Source organism: Erpetoichthys calabaricus, chromosome 8 (genome assembly GCF_900747795.2).
Source record: "Erpetoichthys calabaricus chromosome 8, fErpCal1.3, whole genome shotgun sequence".
NCBI classification, from domain to species: Eukaryota; Metazoa; Chordata; class Cladistia; order Polypteriformes; family Polypteridae; genus Erpetoichthys; species Erpetoichthys calabaricus.
In genome coordinates this window covers 72380097-72402793 of record NC_041401.2, presented here as the reverse complement: position 1 = coordinate 72402793, position 22697 = coordinate 72380097, and the positions used below count along the sequence as shown (strand labels likewise).

At 39.3% G+C, this 22697-nt stretch overlaps 1 protein-coding gene across 1 annotated transcript in view; it reads left to right on the top strand.

The window, feature by feature from the left end:
- Positions 1-22697, top strand: part of LOC114655648 (LHFPL tetraspan subfamily member 7 protein) — a 268732-nt gene that overhangs the window by 67361 nt on the left and 178674 nt on the right. The window contains exon 2 of the mRNA XM_028806782.2: positions 12389-12527. Within this exon, the coding sequence (XP_028662615.1) occupies positions 12389-12527 (139 nt within the window). The remainder of the gene's footprint in view (positions 1-12388; positions 12528-22697) is intronic.

The following is a 22697-nucleotide window of genomic DNA, read 5'->3' as shown; positions in this document are numbered from 1 at the left end:
GCAGTTCTATCCTTAGCATCCTTCTCCCAATATACTCAGCATCTCTCCTCTGCACATGTCCAAACCAACGCAATCTCGCCTCTCTGACTTTGTCTCCCAACTGTCCAACCTGAGCCGACCATCTAATGTACTCATTTCTAATCCTATCCATCCTTATCACACCCAGTGTCTCCTGCTTTCTGGTCAGTGCCACCGTCTGCAACCCATATAACATAGCTGGTCTCACTACCGTCCCGTAGACCTTCCCTTTCACTCTTGCTGATACCTGTCTGTCACAAATTACTCCTGACACTCTTCTCCACCCATTCCACCCTGCCTGCACTCTCTTTTTCACCTGTCTTCCACAATCCCCATTACTCTGTACTGTTGATCCCAAGTATTTAAACTCATCCACCTTCACCAACTCTATTCCTTGCATCCTCACCATTCCATTGACCTCCCTCTCATTTACACACATGTATTCTGTCTTATTCCTACTGACCTTCATTCCTCTCCTCTCCAGAGCATATCTCCACCTCTCCAGGGTCTCCTCAACCTGCTCCTATCGCTACAGATCACAATGTCATCAGCAAACATCATAGTCCAAGGGGACTTCTGTCTAATCTCATTTGTCAACCTGTCCATCACCATTGCAAATAAGAAAGGGCTTAGAGCCGATCCCTCATGTAATCCCACCTCCACCTTGAATGCTCCTACTGAAGACCTCACCACTGTCACACTTCCCTTGTACATATCCTGTACAATTCTTACGTACTTCTCTGCCACTCCCGACTTCTTCACACAATACCAGAGCTCTTCTTGAGGCACCCTGTGATATGCTTTCTTCAGGTCCACACTTCTTAACCTAGCTTCCACTACTCTTTCCCATAACTTCCTGCTGTGGCTCATGAATTTTAATCCCCCTGTAGTTACTACAGTCCTGCATATCCCCCCTGTTCTTAAATATCACACCAGTACACTTCTTCTCCACTCCTCAGGTATCCTCTCACTTTCCAAGATTCCATTAAACAATCTGGTTAAAAACTCCACTGCCATCTCTCCTAAACACCTTCATGCTTCCACAGGTATGTCATCTGGACCAACGGACTTTTCTTTTTTTATCCTCTTCATAGCTGTCCTTACTTCCTCCTTGCTAATCCGTTGCACTTCCTGATTCACTATTTCCACATCATCCAACCTTCTCTCTCATTCTCTTCATTCATCAGCCTCTCAAAGTACCCTTTCCATCTGCTCAACAAACTATCCTCGCTTATGAGTACGTTTCCATCTTTATCCTTTATCACCCTAACCTGCTACACATCTTTCCCAGCTCGGTCCCTCTGTCTAGCCAATTGGTACAGGTCCTTTTCTTCCTCTTTAGTGTCCAACCTCTCATACAACTCATTATACACCTTTTCTTTAGCCTTCGCCACTTCTTTCTTCACCGTGCACCTAATGTCCTTGTACTCTTGTCTACTTTCTGCATCTCTCTGGCTATCCCATTTCTTCTTCGCCATGCTCTTCCTTTGTATACCCTCCTGTACTTCCCCATTCCACCACCAGGTTTCCTTTTCCTCTTTACTCTGTCCATATGTCACGCCAAGCACCCTTCTTGCTGTCACCCTTACTACATCTGCCTTAGTTGCCCAACTGTCTAGTAACTCTTCAATGCCACCCAGTGCCTGTCTCACCTTCTCCCTAAACTCAACCTTGCAGTCTTCCTTTTTCAACTTCCACCATTTGATCCTTGGCTCTGCCCTCACTCTCTTCCTCTTCTTGATCTCCAACATCATCCTACAGACCACCATCCTATGCTGCTTACCTACATTTTCCCCTGCCACCACTTTGCAGTCTTCAGTCTCCTTCAGATTGACTCTTCTGCATAGGATGTAATTTACCTGTGTGCATCTTCCTCCACTCTTGTATGTCATCCTATGTTCCTCTCTCTTCTTAAAATACATATTCACCACAGCCATGTCCATCCTTTTGGCAAAATCCACTACCATCTGACCTTCTTCATTCCTCTCCTTGACACCATACCTACCTATCACCTCCTCATCTCCTCTGTTCCCTTCACCAACATGTCCATTGAAATCTGCTCCAATCACCACTTTCTGTTCCTTCCTCTTCTACTCCTGCCTCCAGACACATCTCCCCCTCTTCTTCTCCTTCTTTGGCCAACAGTAGCCCAATTTCCGCCAGCATCCTGTTGGCTAACAGTACTGGTGGCGGGCGTCGTTAACCCGGGGCTCGACTGATCCTGTATGGAAATTTGTATTGTTGTCTGTATATTGATCTGGCAAAATTATACACCAGATACCCATCCTGACGTAACCCTCCCCATTTATCCGGGCTAGGGACCAGCACGAAAAAACACTGGTTTGTGCATCCCCTGTAGCTGGGTTGGAGTCCTAAAATGTAATATGACTAACAAATAATTTCCACTGCAGAGTTGCCTGTAGTTCATTAGGATAATACTTTCTGTTAAAGATGCTATATATACCCATTATACACAACAGCTGTTCTGCACTGTGGTGTACTGGGCTGGTAACATCACTTTAAGAGAGGCCCACTGGCAGATTCATTTAAGGGACACAGCTTGGGCCTTCAGGAAGTTGTAGCAATGGATAGAACTAATACAAAACTGAGTGCCATTAATAATAATAATTCATTACATTTATATAGCGCTTTTCTCAGTACTCAAAGCGCTATCCACACAGGGAGGAACCGGGAAGCGAACCCACAATCTTCCACAGTCTCCTTACTGCAAAGCAGCAGCACTACCACTGCGCCACCTGTGAGGACATTATTAACAATGTTACACATCCTGTCTCTGACACACTAATATTGAGTACTTTCAGCCAACTAATTATTCAGCAGAAGTGTGTCAAGAAATGCTTCTTGGGCTCTTTTATACCAAAAGTAATACATCTGCATAATGCCTCATTTTGGCTGTAACTGACAAGTCAGAACTTTTCTTTCTTTTTAGATTTTCTTTCTTTTTACTTATTCTGGTGTGTGTTTGCACCACAGTGTCTTATCTATCTATCTATCTATCTATCTATCTATCTATCTATCTATCTATCTATCTATCTATCTATCTATCTATCTATCTATCTATCTATCTATCTATCTATCTATCTATCTATCTGTCTAATGAGCTTCTGTAAAAAGCCAAATTTCCCATTGGCACAAATAAAGTTCCATCTCTCTAACTACATATTAGAGCTGCTCCCCTGAAAAGTGTCATTACATTCATTTTGTGAACCGTGTTTTTTAATGTTAAATTGTGATGTGTTTTCGGTTATCTAGAGGATAACACAGAGGATAACAGAGGCAGTAATTGCACTAGGGTCCAAGATTTGCTATCCACTGTACTGCTGTGCTGCCCAAGACTATACAGTAATAAGATAAAGATTTAATTTGATGTTTAGTTGTGGAATACATTACAGACATTAGATGGAATCCAAAACCTGCAGGTGAACTCTCTCCCTAAGGGAACCGTGAGAAACAAAGATGAGCCAGCATGCCAGCAGTATTGTTATCTGGTATTTATGTCAACACAGAATTTCCCGACCCATTATGCTATATCCTGCCAAGCCTAATATGTTAACAGAGTGAATTCCTAACTCATTTTCCTGTTTTTTTTTCCCTGTTGGGGGTCATGGGGAAAATACTTAACAATGATAATTTGCTGTTTAAAAATCCTGTGCTGTAAAGTGGTGCTTTGGGTAGCATTACATCTCACTTTACACAGATCTGCCTTATGTATCGGGTTTTCTGGTTTTCTGCTCTAAAGCTAAATTGACAACTTTGAACTGGTAAAGTGGGTGTGTGAGTGACTACTCTGGCAATGAACTGGGATCCCATATCAAGATCTTTTCTTGTGTACATCCATTGCCTGGAAGAAACTTCAGGTTCCAACAGCAAATGTATATAAAATGAATGAAAGGCTTAAAGTGTTACTGTTAGTTGTTGTCTTCAGTTACTTACAAAATAAAAGCCGTGTTGTGACCATTGACTTTGTTGCCAGTGTGGTCAAGTGGCTAAATTTTTTGGACCTTAAGCCTGCCAGTTCAGGTCCTGTCAAGTGCTATATACTGAATGCAGGAATTGAATTGTAGGAGCTCACAATTTTGCTGATGGTTAAGGGGTCTGTTGCAGTGAAAGACTCACATTTCTCTAGCTCAGGAGGGCTGAACCTGTCCATCTCTGATTTGCAGACTCACAAAGTAAACACAATTCATTGCACCAAGAAATGCACAATATAACCTGCTGTAACATAAACATGCGAGAAGCAGGGAAGATGTTAAAAAAGGGTGTGGATGATTTATGTTAAAAATTATGTATAAGACTACTAAGTATAACTTTCAAATAAAGAAAACAAAGGACAAGACAATGTCAATTTTACAATGCTATTGTATTAAAAATTGAGTGACTTGCAACAGACATCCTTCATTTTATATAACGCCCTTCTTTCATCAAATTAATCTGAAGATGCTTTACAAGTAGTGAGAGAGAGTACAGTTGTTTACATAGATTCTGTCACCCATGTAATGAGTCAATACTGGGGATAGAATTGGAAGCTTGTAGTTTACCGACCCATACTTTAACCATTAGCTCCACTGAATTTAGAAGATAGGTCTGCAGAAGAGACCCTGATACAGGGCAATGATGCATGAATTGGTACACACTGTGTGCCTGGATATAGACTACATCTTTCCTAAATTTGTTCTGTCCTTTTAGGGGCATTTGAAATATTTCAAGTCTGGCTTCATTGTATCACATGTAAAGATTATTCTGGAACCACCAGTGCAGTAAGGGATTATAGTATGTGCTCACCACCTCCAGAATGTGTCTGATTTCTCAGCAACATTTTGCAACCATATCACATTCACGGGTAAAACAGTCAAAACATAGATCTACAGAATTTCTAAGAAAAAGATCATTTCTGTTGTTTGTTTTTTTTTACATCATTCTGTAGGTGAACAGACAAGTGTGAAGGAAACTGTGCTTTGAAATGAACCAAGAAGAAACTCTCCAGAAATGTCTCCAAAAATTCACTGAAGTCTTCTTTAATGTTTGAAATAGCACAAATAGTTTACGGTATCAACAGGAAAACTTTGGGAAGTAAAAACAGAGACAGAAGGCTGGGTTACAGTTGATGAGCACACAAAATCAACACCCAAAATAAACAAAAAATGCTCATATTGAAAGCATTAGACAAAGTCTTTGAAATTCAGGATTGTTAGTCAATTATACTTAAAAGAAACACTGTTTTTCCACAGTCCACAAAAGTGAATTCTACTCCTTTTTTTGCCTTGTACATTAAAATTAACTGTCTTTGAACAACATATTTATGTTATGTACAGTTTAGCATGGGTTAGTGGATCACCTCTAATTTTTATTGAAAACAACATTATTTAAATTTACTGTAGGCAATAAAGTTAAAATATTGGAAATGGGCACAAAGTGTGGCAGTTAACTCATATAGTGAAGGCTCAACAAACAATAGAGTGGGCATTATGAAAATTATTATCAGCTAGAAATTATGCTTTTGTTTTTCTCTGGGGACTAATGGCTATGGCATTGGACCTTAATTCTTAAGGCTGCCATTTCAGTACCCACCATTGATGTACTTTGTGAAAGTAAAGAGGTTAGCTTAATATTACAATATTAAAAAAACATCAATACAAATATGTTCCTAAAATGCCTTAAGATAAAGTTGAGTATACAAAGACACTATATAAAATAAATGTGTTTTGTTGTTTGTGTATATATTTTAATATAGTAGCTAGAAAAAGGGTGTGCCTATTATATTAAAATGTGCTTGGGATGACCCAAGTAAGGAGAGTAAGTTTAACATGTATATGGATAAATTAACTGAATGAATTATTAAGTAAAACATCAAGTAACACATTGCATGAACAGGAACTTTAGTGAACAGACAACAGGGGTTTAGATGGGGAGATTCTTTTTCACTAATAAAAGAAAATGATCAGAGAGGTGCATATTATATTATTTATCTTGATATTTAAAAAGCTAACACAGTTAACACAGGAGAGTCCTCATGGACTTGGGTGGATGGATAAGCTCACAGAAAGCAGGGTAATGGTAAGAAGGTGAACTAAGTGATGTTAAAAGTGCTGTCCCTCAAGGTTCAGTGCTGGACCTCTTCTCCTTTTAACAGTATATAAACATTATGGATAAGAATATAAATAACAAACTGGTTAAGTCAGCAGACAATGCATTATGTGGAATGGCATATACAGTAATTTAGAATCAGTATAGTCATTACTCTTGGAATAGGAGAACATTCTGACTTGGCCAAATATATGGCAAATGCAATTCAATGTAAATAAATGTAAAATATTACACATAGAAAGTAAAAATGTTAGATTTGAAAAACAGTGGGAGGTCTGAAATTTGAAAGTACACTTTATGAGAAGGGTTTAGGAGTTGTTGCGAACTCGTCATTGTTTACATTCAGACAATACGCAGAAGCAGCTACTATGGTTAAAAGGATGTTAAGTTACCCAATATAATTTGCCATGTATAAATCAAAGGAGGATATGCCACCACATATAATGTACCCGTTGAGGTTTAATCTGGAATATAGTGGACACTCTTTATCTCCATATTACATAAAGACATATCAGTCAGTTTAATCAAACAGAGTTTAGGTGGTGTAGAAGATGCCCAGATCACAGACAGACAGCAGGCCACACAGACTCAGAAGTCCCAAAAGCATACATGTTTATTATTCTCTTTCTTTTAGCACACAGCACAATTTACCAGTATACTGACTCAGTCCTTTTCCCTATCTTTTCCTTTTCTTCTGCTGGCTTCACTCCTCTCCCGCAAGCTCTGTCCTCTTCCTCCCAACTCTGGCTCCCCGAGTGGAGTGAGGCAGCCTCCTTTATACTGCACCTGGAAGTGCTCCAGGTGCTCCCCGATCAACTTCTGGCAGCACATCTGGGTATGGCAGAAGTGCTGCATGGGAATCCAGCTCCTCTTCTAGCAGCACGCCCTGGTGTAGTGGAAGTGCTATATGCCAAGGCTCCAACGCTGTCCAGGCGCCCCCTTCCCAGGGGGGCTGCTCTCTCATGTCCCAGGGGAGGCACTGCTGTTGACATGTACTCTCCCCAGGTCCTCTCCTCAAAAGGGTGTCCTGACCGGGCAAGACCCCCGGCCGTCTGCCACAGTCAAAACAGAGATGAAGAGGAGACATAATAGAAGCATTTAAAATTATGTGGGGAATTAGTGTAGTGGATCCCAATTGTCATTTTAAAATGAGATTAACAACAAAAACATAAAAACTTCATTGAAAACTGGTTAAGAGGAAATTTCTCACAAAGGTTACATGTTTTTGTTTACATGGGCAATCATAAATAAATGTTATAACTTTACAAGTAGAGTGGTAAATAGTAGTACTTTGGTTATCTTCAAACTTGACATGATGCCTTTTTGAAAGAGTTAGGTGCCTTAAGCATGGGAAAGGCGCTATATAAATAAAATGTATTATTATTATTATTATTATAGAGATGGATGAGCTAGACTGGGCTAAATCAACCTTCTTGTCATAAGTATTCTAATGTTTTCTGATTTGTACGTATATACAGTGGTGTGAAAAACTATTTGCCCCGTTCCTGATTTCTTATTCTTTTGCATGTTTGTCACACAAAATGTTTCTGATCATCAAACACATTTAACCATTAGTCAAATATAACACAAGTAAACACAAAATGCAGTTTGTAAATGGTGGTTTTTATTATTCAGGGAGAAAAAAAAATCCAAACCTACATGGCCCTGTGTGAAAAAGTAATTGCCCTCTGAACCTAATAACTGGTTGGGCCACCCTTAGCAGCAATAACTGCAATCAAGCGTTTGCGATAACTTGCAATGAGTCTTTTACAGCGCTCTGGAGGAATTTTGGCCCACTCATCTTTGCAAAATTGTTGTAATTCAGCTTTATTTGAGGGTTTTCTAGCATGAACCGCCTTTTTAAGGTCATGCCATAGCATCTCAATTGGATTCAGGTCAGGACTTTGACTAGGCCACTCCAAAGTCTTCATTTTGTTTTTCTTCAGCCATTCAGAGGTGGATTTGCTGGTGTGTTTTGGGTCATTGTCCTGTTGCAGCACCCAAGATCGCTTCAGCTTGAGTTGATGAACAGATGGCCGGACATTCTCCTTCAGGATTTTTTGGTAGACAGTAGAATTCATGGTTCCATCTATCACAGCAAGCCTTCCAGGTCCTGAAGCAGCAAAACAACCCCAGACCATCACACTACCACCACCATATTTTACTGTTGGTATGATGTTCTTTTTCTGAAATGCTGTGTTCCTTTTACGCCAGATGTAACGGGACATTTGCCTTCCAAAAAGTTCAACTTTTGTCTCATCAGTCCACAAGGTATTTTCCCAAAAGTCTTGGCAATCATTGAGATGTTTCTTAGCAAAATTGAGACGAGCCCTAATGTTCTTTTTGCTTAACAGTGGTTTGCGTCTTGGAAATCTGCCATGCAGGCCGTTTTTGCCCAGTCTCTTTCTTATGGTGGAGTCGTGAACACTGACCTTAATTGAGGCAAGTGAGGCCTGCAGTTCTTTAGACGTTGTCCTGGGGTCTTTTGTGACCTCTCGGATGAGTCGTCTCTGCACTCTTGGGGTAATTTTGGTCGGCCGGCCACTCCTGGGAAGGTTCACCACTGTTCCATGTTTTTGCCATTTGTTAATAATGGCTCTCACTGTGGTTCGCTGGAGTCCCAAAGCTTTAGAAATGGCTTCATAACCTTTACCAGACTGATAGATCTCAATTACTTCTGTTCTCATTTGTTCCTGAATTTCTTTGGATCTTGGCATGATGTCTAGCTTTTGAGGTGCTTTTGGTCTACTTCTCTGTGTCAGGCAGCTCCTATTTAAGTGATTTCTTGATTGAAACAGGTGTGGCAGTAATCAGGCCTGGGGGTGGCTATGGAAATTGAACTCAGGTGTGATACACCACAGTTAGGTTATTTTTTAACAAGGGGGCAATTACTTTTTCACACAGGGCCATGTAGGTTTGGATTTTTTTTCTCCCTAAATAATAAAAACCATCATTTAAAAACTGCATTTTGTGTTTACTTGTGTTATATTTGACTAATGGTTAAATGTGTTTGATGATCAGAAACATTTTGTGTGACAAACATGCAAAAGAATAAGAAATCAGGAACGGGGCAAATAGTTTTTCACACCACTGTATACATTGTATAAACATTTTTTATCTTGTACTTATTCAATTATACTTGTACTAGCTATACTATAATTCATTTGTTAGTAAGGTAGATGGCACTGCTTCAGTTTGTTGGGTTTAAATCTCAGGACTGTACACTTTCAGTGTGAAGGTTTCATGTTTTTCCAGTGTCAGCCTAGGACGTTTTTCAGTTTCTCTTGTTATTCTTCCCAAATGTTAGCTAAATTGGTGACAATATATTAGCTAAATAGAAATGGTGATAAATGTGTCTGGTGATAAAATGGTGCCCAGGCCAAGGCTGGATTCAATGGGTGAGCAGGTTAGAAAATTGCCGGACAAACATTATTTTATTTAATTATACTTTCATTAGATAGATAGATAGATAGATCAACCTATCATTAGGATAGCTTATCGTGGCATTAATACAGATGTGTGTAAGTATGTACAGTGATAGATGGATATCTTGCTAAGGATTAACTCCTGCTAATGGACTTGATGCTGCTGGGTTCTGACCCCCAGAAACTTGAACTGTCCTTATAATGTGTATCATTTTTTGAGCCTTTCCAGTGCTTTAGAAAGTGTGCTATATACAGTGCATCCGGAAAGTATTCACAGCGCGTCACTTTTTTCACATTTTGTTATGTTACAGCCTTATTCCAAAATGGATTAAATTCATTTTTTCCCTCAGAATTCTACACACAACACCCCATAATGACAATGTGAAAAAAGTTTACTTGAGATTTTTGCAAATTTATTAAAAATAAAAAAATTGAGAAAGCACATGTACATAAGTATACACAGCCCTTGCCATGAAGCTCAAAATTGAGCTCAGGTGCATCCTGTTTCCCCTGATCATCCTTGAGATGTTTCTGCAGCTTAATTGGAGTCCACCTGTGGTAAATTCAGTTGATTGGACATGATTTGGAAAGGCACACACCTGTCTGTGTAAGGTCCCATAGTTGACAGTTCATGTCATAGCACAAACCAAGCATGAAGTCAAAGGAATTGTCTGTAGACCTCCGAGACAGGATTGTCTCGAGGCACAAATCTGGGGAAGGTTACAGAAAAATTTCTGCTGCTTTGAAGGTCCCAATGAGCACAGTGGCCTCCATTATCCATAAGTGGAAGAAGTTCAAAACCACCAGGACTCTTCCTAGAGCTGGCCGGCCATCTAAACTGAGCAATTGGGGGAGAAGGGCCTTAGTCAGGGAGGTGACCAAGAACCCGATGGTCACACTGTCAGAGCTCCAGAGGTCCTCTGTGGAGAGAAGAGAATCTTCCAGAAGGACAACCATCACTGCAGCAATCCACCAATCAGGCCTGTATGATAGATTGGCCAGACGGAAGCCACTCCTTAGTAAAAGGCACATGGCAGCCCGCCTGGAGTTTGCCAAAAGGCACTTGAAGGACTCTCAGACCATGAGAAAGAAAATTCTCTGGTCTGATGAGACAAAGATTGAACTCTTTGGTGTGAATGCCAGGCGTCACGTTTGGAGGAAACCAGGCACCGCTCATCACCAGGCCAATACCATCCCTACAGTGATGCATGGTGGTGGCAGCATCATGCTGTGGGGATGTTTTTCAGCGGCAGGGACTGGGAGACTAGTCAGAATAAAGGGAAAGATGACTGCAGCAATGTACAGAGACATCCTGGATGAAAACCTGCTCCAGAGCGCTCTTGACCTCAGACTGGGGCGACGGTTCATCTTTCAACAGGACAACGACCCTAAGCACACAGCCAAGATATCAAAGGAGTGGCTTCAGGACAACTCTGTGAATGTCATTGAGTGGCCCAGCCAGAGCCCAGACTTGAATCCGATTGAACATCTCTGGAGAGATCTTAAAATGGCTGTGCACCGACACTTCCCATCCAACCTGATGGAGCTTGAGAGGTGCTGCAAAGAGGAATGGACGAAACTGGCCAAGGATAGGTGTGCCAAGCTTGTGGCATCATATTCAAAAAGACTTGAGGCTGTAATTGCTGCCAAAGGTGCATCGACAGAGTATTGAGCAAAGGCTGTGAATACTTATGTACATGTGATTTCTCAGTTTTTTTATTTTTAATGAATTTGCAAAAACCTCAAGTAAATGTTTTTCATGTTGTCATTATGGGGTGTTGTGTGTAGAATTCTGAGGGAAAAAATGAATTTAATCCATTTTGGAATAAGGCAGTAACATAACAAAATGTGGAAAAAGTGATGCGCTGTGAATACTTTCCGGATGCACTGTAAGAATGTATAGATTTGAGTTATAAGTGGAACTGTGGTTAGTATTCCTGTCTAATAGCTTTATATGGCAATTGTTTGCATGGAGTAGGACCATTCTCTCTGTATAGTATCCCACAATTTTTTCTCTGTGTACTCTTAATTTCTTCCTGATTCTAAAGACACCACCTTATGGTTTTTGGTCACTGTAAGCAAGCACAGTGAGAGTGTTTATATGCTTGTGTGGGGTAAATTCTGCTTTGAGAAGGGTTTTTTTTTTGCAGGGCATTATAATGTGGTTAAGGCAATGGACATCAATCTTCCATTTTGCCAGTAACACACCTTCTGTTCCCGCTTGCCATTTCACTTGCCTATGCCCCATGTGGAATTATACTGTAGAACACCTTGGAATGGATTCTCTGTTGTAAGGTTCTGTATAAAATAAATATACAGAAATTTCTTGCTTTGCGTTTGTTTCCTTTGGTAGAAATGGTATGCTAAAAATGCTCATCTGGAATTATATAACAAGGCTTTGGAATGTGGGAAAGCTAAGGCAATATGCTATTAAGTTTCTGTCAAGTCCATATAGAGCTAACATTGATGACAAGTAATAATCGTATATAGATATGTCTGAACATTTGTAGCATTATTTTAAAAGTAGATAAGAAACCAGAAAAAATTTTATTCCATTTAAATTGGAAGGGGGATTGTTCAAATCACTTGACCTGTCAGCTTTGCAATTTAAAGGCTAAACATTTGTGCAGTATGTGTGATGGTTTATAAATATGTATAGGTACATGTACACGTATACAGTTAAAGTTCCGTGGCCAGAATGCACTAGGGAGCATTTACACAGATGAAGTAACTGGACTACAAAATAGCTTACAGTTTAGACCGTACAGTTATTTGAAGGGAAGTGCCTATGCCTCATAAAAAAGCATATCTCACCATTGTGTATTGTTGGCTTTTTTCAGACAAGTGCTGTTCTTTGCTCAGGAGGCTGTGTCCTGCTTGCAATCAGCTCCCTTTTGGCGATCATCACGGTATTCCTTCCCAGTGGCCCCTGTGAGAAAAGAATGTGCACTCTGGCCGGATATATGCAGATGGCAGCAGGTAAGACTTTGACCTCATAGCCTTGGTTTACTACTGTTTAAATTTCTTGCTGTGTGATGACTGGAAGTTAAATTGAAATGTGATCTTCAGTAAAAGGAGTGTTGCTTTTGGCTTAAGCAATCATGAGTTAAGTGTTGTTACAGCTTTTCATGATGGACTTCACAAAAGGCAGTGTATCCTAGTGAAACCATATGGATGCAGGACTCCTGTCAACTAATATCTGCTTTAAGACTGCTGAGAACTTTAACATGCTTGATCTAGTCATTAATGACTTTACTCATAAATAAGCTGAAGTGGTAACATTTTCCAGAATTGAATTATTTAGCAATATTTTAGTAAAAATACTTCTCTTTGGGACATTGTGAATACATTGACTGGATGACTTCACGTATGAATAAGGCAACATGAGTAATGTGAGATTTTTTAATGGAAATTTTCATATTGTTTACTGTAGCCCAGGTCACAAGGCCCATAAAATAACAGAATCTATAGCAGTTTTTATCTGTAAAGATAAGAGACCCTATACCCTTGTTGAAAGAGATAGCTTTCGACAAATGATACAGGTTTTTGAACTGCGGTATGCTATAACAAACAGAAAGTAACTGAGTGAAGTTATTGTGCCTAGGCTAAATGAAGATCTTAAGCAAAGCTTCGCCACCTCTCTCAGGCTAGTGGAGAGAGTAGTACTAACTTGAAACAGCTGAACATCCAGGGCAGCAGATTCCTAGTGACAATTATACATTAAAAACGAGTGGGCACCTGTGGCAGATGTGTTGCAGACACACTGGGAGCAACCTCACTGCCTATATGCAGAACTACTGAGATGACTGGCTTTTGTTCCAAAAACCTTTCTAGCATTTCCAATGCGCTGTTCCATTGCATGGTATTAAAACAAGGAGCCCCCCATAATATGTGTAAACTCGGATGTGGCAAAACGTATTGTTACTTAAATTATGGTGAATTCTGAATGAGTGCAGTGCTATGAAAATGTTTTTTTGTATTTAATTTTTAAAATGAGCAATGATATTTTGTTCCACATCTTCCAAAAACTGATGTTAACTGCTCATTTCTAATCAAGTATTTCTTCTGAAATGTCATTCCATGCTTATGCATATGTTATACAGACATCCTTCAAAAAAGTTTTATTGAAATTTGTCACATTTTATTAATATTCTCTGTGCATGGTTAAGTAATTTCTAAAAAAGCCACCACTTCAAATACATCAATGCGCGCTAATTAAGTCAAGATAAAATAGCTATTGAATCAAATTGGGGTATTGTGAATCTGAATTCAATCAAATTGGGACATCAGTGCTGATACCCAGCCCTATCGGTCACCATAGATTTCTGTTCTACCAGTAACTTTGTTATCTTTGTTCCACATGAAAACATGTCTTCAAACTACATAGAATAAATAACCTATAAAAACCTTTTTGGGTGGATCATTCTTTTAAATTTTAAGTTGGCCATTAGAGATGTGACGCAAATAGACTGACAATGAAGAAACACTGTCAAAACAGCCAAGATGTTAGCAATGGATCAGGCACAATCAGGAGCCACAAACAAAAATATGATCAGGCAACAATCCTTAAATTATGCATGCAAACCAAACTCATACTCAAAAGAAAATTGAAAAAGCTCATAAACTGCAGAAAGCAAAGTATAGAGAAGCTACAAACATACTTGTACTCAGTAACAAAACTACCAAGAAATCTGCTTTTGTTAGTAACTGTGAGTGCAACTTGTGATGATCAGAATATAAGTACATAACAAGGCTGACAAACAAGAAGATACTGTTGTCTCAATGTTTTACTAGCAGAAAATGAACTCTACTGTTGATGATTAATGGTTTCAGAAATTACTGAAGCAGTGTTTTCGACATACAACTAAGTTCAGAATCTTGATACATGAGGTTCACTAAGCAATTTGCCATGGCTTTTATCAGGAATCACATTTAGCCAATTTCAATGTTTAGGAGAAAGTGGGCTTTGTCCATTCTTCTAGACTATTACAGACACACAGACGCACAAAGCCTGTTAAGACAGCAGATTTAACAGGGATACAAAAATCCAGATTCACCCCAACCTGCATTCCTGAGAAAATGGCTTAACTACAGCTCTAATATTCTTGGTCACCCCTGTACTTCATCTAATAACAAAGGTGTAAATCAGAGTTGAACATCCTTTCAGACTACTTGAGACATGGAGGCACCACAAGGATTCCCAAGTTCGTACAAAGAAATATAATTCAATGAGTGGAAACTTTGATGGACAAAATAATGCACCTGTGAGCAGGCACTGTTTCTGTAACTGTAAGTGACCTTGAGAGAGTATGACTTCCTTTAAAATTAACTGCATTCATTTCTTCAAAGTTTACACTCTCTGAAACCAAAAAGCCAATTAGCCACTCTGTCTGCCAAGCTCTGTGCCAGTGATTGAACCCAGTCTGAGAAGACTGAGAAGCAGCCATTAATTCAAGAAATGAACTTTAGAATCTAACATCTTTTGCCAGAAAGAGTAATACTTTTCCCTATGAAACTGGTGCGCACACAGCAAAAAGCCTAACTGAGAAAAGCACAGCAAATCACAAACAAAGGACCACATTGCAAGAAAAGTCCTCTACTTAAATCCAAATCAACAACTTCACACAACATTAGACATCCTTAAAGCTTACTTGGTATTGTATATCTGTTTATCTGTGGAAAGATAAATTAGAACTAAGTAACTAGTAAACATCCAGTCTATTCTGTTTGTCTGTCTCATCTGTCTTGCGCCTGTCGTTCATCTTGTCTTCTATGTCAATATACAGTATATGCAGTTATCATTTTTCATAACCCTTGTGTTTATCAATAAATTGTATTGCAGTTGTGTCTCACTTAATAATGTCATGACCAGTACGTTATCAATTTTGTCATTAAGTATTGATGTATATTAAGGAGGTGGGACAGGAGCATACCTCAGTGTCTATTATCATTGTCACCCTGTTGACTTTGGGAACAAGGCACCATGTCTGCATCACTGCATTCGGTGCACAGCATGTGTTTAAATCCCAGCATGGGCCAGTAGCACACAGGGGTGTGCCTCTGTGTCTGATGTCATTTTCACTTTGGATAAAAGGTGTCTCATCTGTATGGCTGTTTTCCGTGTGCAGTGCATAGCAAAACCATAGCTGCACACCAGCAGCACTCAGGGACATGCCTTTGTGTCATTTTCTCTGCGATATGTCAAGTATACACCTGACCTGACGTAAACTACATTAAGCTAACCTCATCTCAAGTAACCTAACCTAACATTAGCATAATATACACAACATATAAATTAATATTCATTCTTTCAATTCAGTAATATAAAACAATAAAAATATTAATATTGTAATACAACCACTTATGATGATGTTTCAATGTTATTTGATTTTGTTTATTGTATTAGTCAAGAGGTTGTTAACCTAATCATGACTGTATTCTCCTTCTTAAAACAAGTGTGCTTTAATTACGTTGATATAAGTCTAATGGCTGGAGACCACCTCATACAGAGAAAAGTAAGGAAAATAAGGTAGGGGCCTTATCAAAACCTTACCAAATTATTTAATCAATTACTGGCAAAGGCAAAACTGATAATTAATTAACCAAGCTAAAATTCTCTTATCTTTTCTAAAAATGGCACAATTCAGGATCCATTCTTCCAAAAACAGGTCATGATTAGGGGCTGCTCATGCACATTTTCAACACCTCCATGATATTGCTTCAGTCATACAAGTTACTTCTTGTAGATTCAACAAGCAACTTTCCTTATGCATTTTCACTGTTTAAGTACTATTCTTTAAGAGTCAGCATAAAATAAGCCCCCCAAAATAGAATTTACCTTTGAAATTATACATTCCTGAATTTATCATTCAGATTGCTATATTGCATATTTGGAGATACGCACAGTATATAGCAAGGTGAACAAATTGTAGCTATGCAGAAGAACCTGCTTAGCAGTCCTTTTTCATCCTTTTTTCTGTTTTTACATAAGATAGTGTTTCCTTTTTTTATTTTGTTGTTTTTTTAAGTTACGTCTTCAACCCTCTATTTTCTTCTTGCATGTATTCTCAGCACCCCAGGGTGCCTTAAAAGAAGAAAAATCAAATCTGGAGGAGCCCCATTCCAGATCTTTTCAAATACAGAGTGTAGTCTTTTGATAATTGTTCACACTGGATTTGAGTTTCAAGTTGAAGCCTCAAAAATAATCAGATGGCTCATTTGAAAGCCAAGACACTTCAGAAACTGTAGTAACTGAAGGGTGTGGATTGATGAAATGCAATACTGTCTTAACTCATCCTTTAACCTCACAGTATAGTAAAACCATGGCATCTCCACACAGGGCTAAAAATAACGACTTTGTCATCTTTGCCTCAGGGTGTATGTGGAGCAGCCTGTGCCTCCTGATTTTCCCAAGTTAAATCTGACATAATTCAAAATGATTATTTCATCCTGAGGCCATTTTGTAGCTGCTTAACACCAAATGTGAGTCACTTTTAATTTTTTTTTTGTTTTCAGGGGAAGCTGTGTTTGTACATCTGCTGGCACGTTGAGTGTACGTTATTACAAGATTGTGAAAATGGACAAACATTTTGTGCCTGCTATAAGGGTCAGTGGGTTCTAGTGTATATTAGATTTTTGTGGAAGTCATAAAAAATTCTTTCAGATGCAACCCAGCCACCCTGAAGAAAAAAAAAACTGCAAAATCAAGAGAGCAGGAGGCTGTAGGATAGTGTAGCAGAAAAGTCAGTTAAGAGGCTTCTGAGAAAGGGAGAAAATACAATGAAAAATTAATAAGCCTTTTCACCACAGAGCTGCTCAATGGACAGATGTAACCCATTGCATCCTGGTTCCTTAGATGTATAGCAGCTCTGATGTGAGGGGCTTATCACTAGAGGACTGCACACATATGTTCAGTTCTATAAACCTTGCAGGGATGCCGGGTGGGACACGTTGTTAAAAATTATTTCACAAGCCAAAGTATTTGTGTGATTAATTGTGATTAGTATGTTAATTTAGAATTAGTTAAGTAAACTGGGTTTTCTTGTCAGACAGCAGGCTCTGTGGATTGTTCTACTATTTGGCAACATTACTCATGTAATCATTTTGATCTTTCCTTAAGGTTGAATCAGATATGTTAGGCAGAGGTACTTTAGGACAAAAGCAAGAAGCGCATTCTGGATAGACCTGATATCAAAACACTGCAGGACAAAAGATTTTCAAAAAAATTAAAGGGAATAGATAGACACGTTTGAGGTCAAAACAAAGGCAAAAACCTCTACAAAAAAGCCCCAGAAGTTAATTTCCTCTGGCAAGAAATAATATTTTTTAGGGAAACAAAGTACAGACAATTACCAAGCATGTAACACACCCTTGAATATGACGGCTGCCATATACTTGTGAGCACACCCCATGAGGTGACATGTATGTACATGTTAAAGACAGGCCATACACTAACATGTGCATCACAGCAACTAAAAATCTAAAATGACAGAGAGAGATATTGCCATTATTATGCATCTGTACTGGCGAAAAATGACAGCTAGATGATAAAATTAATGTAAGATGAGAAAATCAAAATATTATGTCCACTGTAAATAAAACAGAAGAACAGGATTAGTGCACATTACCACCCCCTGGTCTGGCGTGGAGATACCATCTTTTGAGCCCTTTAGCTGCCTCCCATGCGCACGTGTGTTACACCTATTTATTCAATATCCTGGCCACTACTGTTATAAAAAGACTGACCTGGTTTCAGGGTGTTATCTTGTGTGGAAAGCATGCCCCCGGTCACAGACAGACAGACACCAGAATGTCCAAAACACACTTCTTTTATTTCTTTCAGCACCACAATGCCTTCCTTCAACACTCTTCCTTCTTTCTCTTTCTGACCGCCTCTCCCCTCCTCACAAGCTTCGTCTCCTTCCTCCCAACTCTGGCTCCTCTTCTGGAGGGAGGCGGTCCCTTAAATACTGACCCGGATGAGCTCCAGGTGCTCCCCTTGATGACACTTCCTGGTGTGGCGGAAGAGTCCAGAGAGTCCCTGGAAGCACTCCGGGTGCCCCTGGGAATTCTTCCGGCAGCGCTTCCTGGTGTGGCGGAAGTGCTGCCATCTGGGACCTCACAACTGTCTGGGCGCCCCCTGGTGGTGACCACGTCCTCCGGTAGGGATAAATGTCCCAAGTCCGGTCCAGTGGCCCATAAGCAGACCCGGGCGGCTGCCCCCTTGTGCCCCAGGGGAAGTATTGTCCATCGTATCGTCCCAGCTGGGTAGGGTCCTCATCCATCTGGGACACTTGTTTGATCATTTTTTTTATTTTTACTTTTTTACAGTGTTAACACTGAAATATATTATTCTTGTTTTTTATGTATCCATTCAGCTATCTCTGACTGTGCTACTGATATTATTGAACTGAGCAAAGGACTCACTGCCATTCCTGTGATGCTGTTGTTGTTATAGTGTGATTGTATGTATGCGCTGGAGCATGAAGTCATGATGCTAATTTTATTTAAGGCTGAATTTAACAAGGTTGTACTGTCCAGAATCTTTTCCATAGAGGAAAGCTAAATAACCGTGAAATAATTTAAAAAGTCTCTAGCAATTTAGTTTGTGACCTATTGATTTTAAACTTGGTGATACAGAGTGTTGGTTTGTTGTAAATTAAGAACTTATTGGTAGATAAATTTGTGGTATTTGACCGTGCTATTAAATGCCCATGTATTTTCTTATTGTTAACTCTGGAAGCTTTCTGATGCTCTACATTGTAAAAATTACTTCAGGACTGTTCTATTATGGATTTGTACAGACCAAACACTTTGCTGAAGTGGATTAGATTTCTGAGGTAGGCAGGTTATATTTTAAAGCTCAATCGACAGAAAAGCAAAATATCCATGATAGCCTGCTGAAAGCATGGTGGTGTATTTTAATGTAGTATACTGATCTGAAGGCTCCCCTTTAGCTTTAATTTAAAGGGTCTAAAATGCAGCTTCATTAAATCAGAATGAAATACAGCAACCATTTGCACCCCTGAAGAATATTTTCTAATTCAACAATCTGCTCAGACATAAATGAAGAACATTGCAGTGGGTTTCTTTAGGTTTTCAGACTTTTCAAAGCATTGACAAATTTAAAGTAGCAGAACCCTTTCAGCAAAATAATTTAAGAGTACTGGTTAAAAATAAGGGAAATGTATTCAAAACAATCTCAAAAAGCTCACCTTCATATTAAATCTGGTGTTTTTTACCAGTAAAATTGATTTCAAAACTCTGTTAGGATTTGACTGAGATTCTTATCCCTATCCACATTTTTGGTCCACGGTTTGTTCTTTGTCCCTCCAATCAGTATCTGTGAAACATTAATCAGGTGGGAATCACATGATGGGATTTAGAAGACACAGCTTCACTGAGACTCTTTGCTCAAGCATTGTTCTTCCTGTCAAGCTCTTTCTGTGATTATGTGATTTCTGTGATTATGTTTAGGTTTAGGTTGCTTGTTTCAGTTTTCCTCTTTTATATATAACCATCTGCCGACTAAGTTTGACTAACATTCGGATGACAGACATACTAAAAAACATTGCAGTTTTATTATATCATGCCATGCCTACCTTTCTTTCAAGAGTTGTGCTACTAACCACACTTAAGTTCATGTGTGCTTGAAAAGACCAAGTTATGCCTTGCACATTAAATTGGCACCTGGATTTGTGCATATGGCCATGAATCAGTAGGTATCTCTCTTTCATAAGAAGTTTTTTTTTGTCTGAGAAAATAACATAGCCATCTAAATACATCCAGGAAAAAGTTGAAACTAAAATGGAATCCAGATATCAGGGTTGCAAACAGTCAAGAGTTCAAAAATACTGTTGTGTTAATAGATGAAAGGAAAAGTTGCTGAATGAATGTCAAAAGGAGTTTAAGTCGAATTGAAGTAGAGGGTGGAGAGCCAATGTAACTAGTAATATCGAAACTGACAAAAAATAAAGGCCAAAATATAATGAGCATAGAGAATTTAACTAATTTACTTCTGATATTTGGGTCGCTTTACTTGAGTGTTTCCAGAGTGGAGTTACTCATGCTATATGTGTCCTCTCATTGAGTTCAGTATAATATCTAAAAGGGATATTTTGGGTAAGCCTCTTGACTTGAAGTATGACCAGGAGGTACATTTGGAATGCTTTTTTATTTAAATGCTAGTTTGGGCATTACAGTTAGGTTGGAGATGCATGCAGAAAGAAATAGAAGGCAGACACAACTGGTTTGGGGTTTCTCCGAAATATAAATAAGGTGTTAAAGAATATTCATGTGTTATTTGAGCATAGAGATGACTGGACAAGAGGATGACCAAAGGCATAAGAAGAAGAAAAAAAAGTTCTATATTATTGGAGAAACAAGACATCTATTCCTGTATTCAACAAAAGTGGTGATGAAGAAAGAATGTAAAAGTTCTTAATTCAGTTTCTGGTTTCAGTGCTGCTGAAGGCATCATGCTTGAACCTTCTAGTGATTCACATGTCCTTCTTTGTTACATTCTCAGTGTGTACTTTCATTTTGCACTACATCTTCTTCTATCTTTATCCAGATATGGTAAGGAAAGTTGTGAAATGGTATTACAGTACTAATAAAGAAGCTGTTTCAAAGCTATTAACATGATGAAGTCTCCTTTCCTCATTTAGTTAAATATTAATATTACAAAAATTCTTCCTTGGTTTGTCATTATAACCATAATTAGGAAACAGATGAAGCTGTGGTGACCCAGATGCTATGTGGTGACACCTGCACACATATAAGTGCATACACAATGGTATTTATGAACATTACCTGATTTTACCCATGCTTTCTTGTTGCTACTCTAATTTAGTTTCTCCTCTTTCAAGTGTTCTTGGTAAGACTTAGCTGTTACCCATCTTTTTGCATCATCTACCACCATTTCCAACCATTTCTTTTATAGCCTCCTTCTTTGCCTCATTTCCTCTATCTCTCTTAAAGTGCTCTCATCTCCTACCCATTCAGATTTTTTTGTTCCTCATGCCCTACACACCACAGCTTAGCAGTTTACCAACTCTGTACTTCTTTTTTATCCTCTCTATATGTTTATCTATCCCTCAGTTTTCCTTCCTAACTTTGCAACTTTCTTTGTCCTTGAACTTATGACACGATTTGCATAAAAGTTTTCATTCTGTACCCTTAGAGTCTTCTGCTGAAGTCAAAATGGAGGTCTTTTACCACTTATATTTAAGATTTGTTACCACTGTGAAGTCAAACCTCCAAATTTCTGACTTATATTAGATTGTACTTATTATATCAGTGTTTAATACTTTACTCAAAGATTTATTACCAATACCACTTCCACCTCTTTTAGGCAGTCCCTCATGACACTATATCCTGTACCAGTCATTTTCCAAAATTTAAAAGTTGATTTAATGAATAGCTGAGCTCCGGTTTCCTCCCGCAGTCCAAAGACGTGCAGGTTAGGTGGATTGGCAATTCTAAATTGGCCCTAGTGTGTGCTTGGTGTATGGGTGTGTTTGTGTGTGTCCTGTGGTGGGTTGGCACCCTGCCCGGGATTGGTTCCTGCCTTGTACCCTGTGTTGGCTGGGATTGGCTCCAGCAGACCCCCGTGACCCTGTGTTTGGATTCAGCGGGTTGGAAAATGGATAGATGGAAGTTATAATTGCAAGAGACCTGATGATGAGCAACATAATGTTCACTGTGAATCCAACCATTACACAGCTTTTGTTCTTAACTTACATTGCCTGCATGTATTCCCTTATACTTCTCCTGTATCTATTGTCACACACATGTAAGTAGGAGGCAGCTAAAGGGTCTGAGTAATGGTAATAAAACATCTGACCAGGGGGCGTCGGAGTGCGCTGACTGTCTTTCTCAGTTCCCTACAGACCTTTTCCGGGAAATCCTGCAAGGTTCCAGCGCATCAGAAGACATCACTTCCGGAGCCGGCCCCTTTGCTAACATCACTCCCGAAGCCGGCCCCTTTGCTGATGTCACTTCCGAAGCCGGCCCCTTTGCTGACATCACTTCTGAAGCCGGCCCCTTTACTGACGTCACTTCTGGTTCGGGCCCTTTTGATGACATCATTTCCTCTACGGACCTTTAAAGCTTCCAACTTTGTCTATTGTAGTCAGTTCAGTTGTGGAC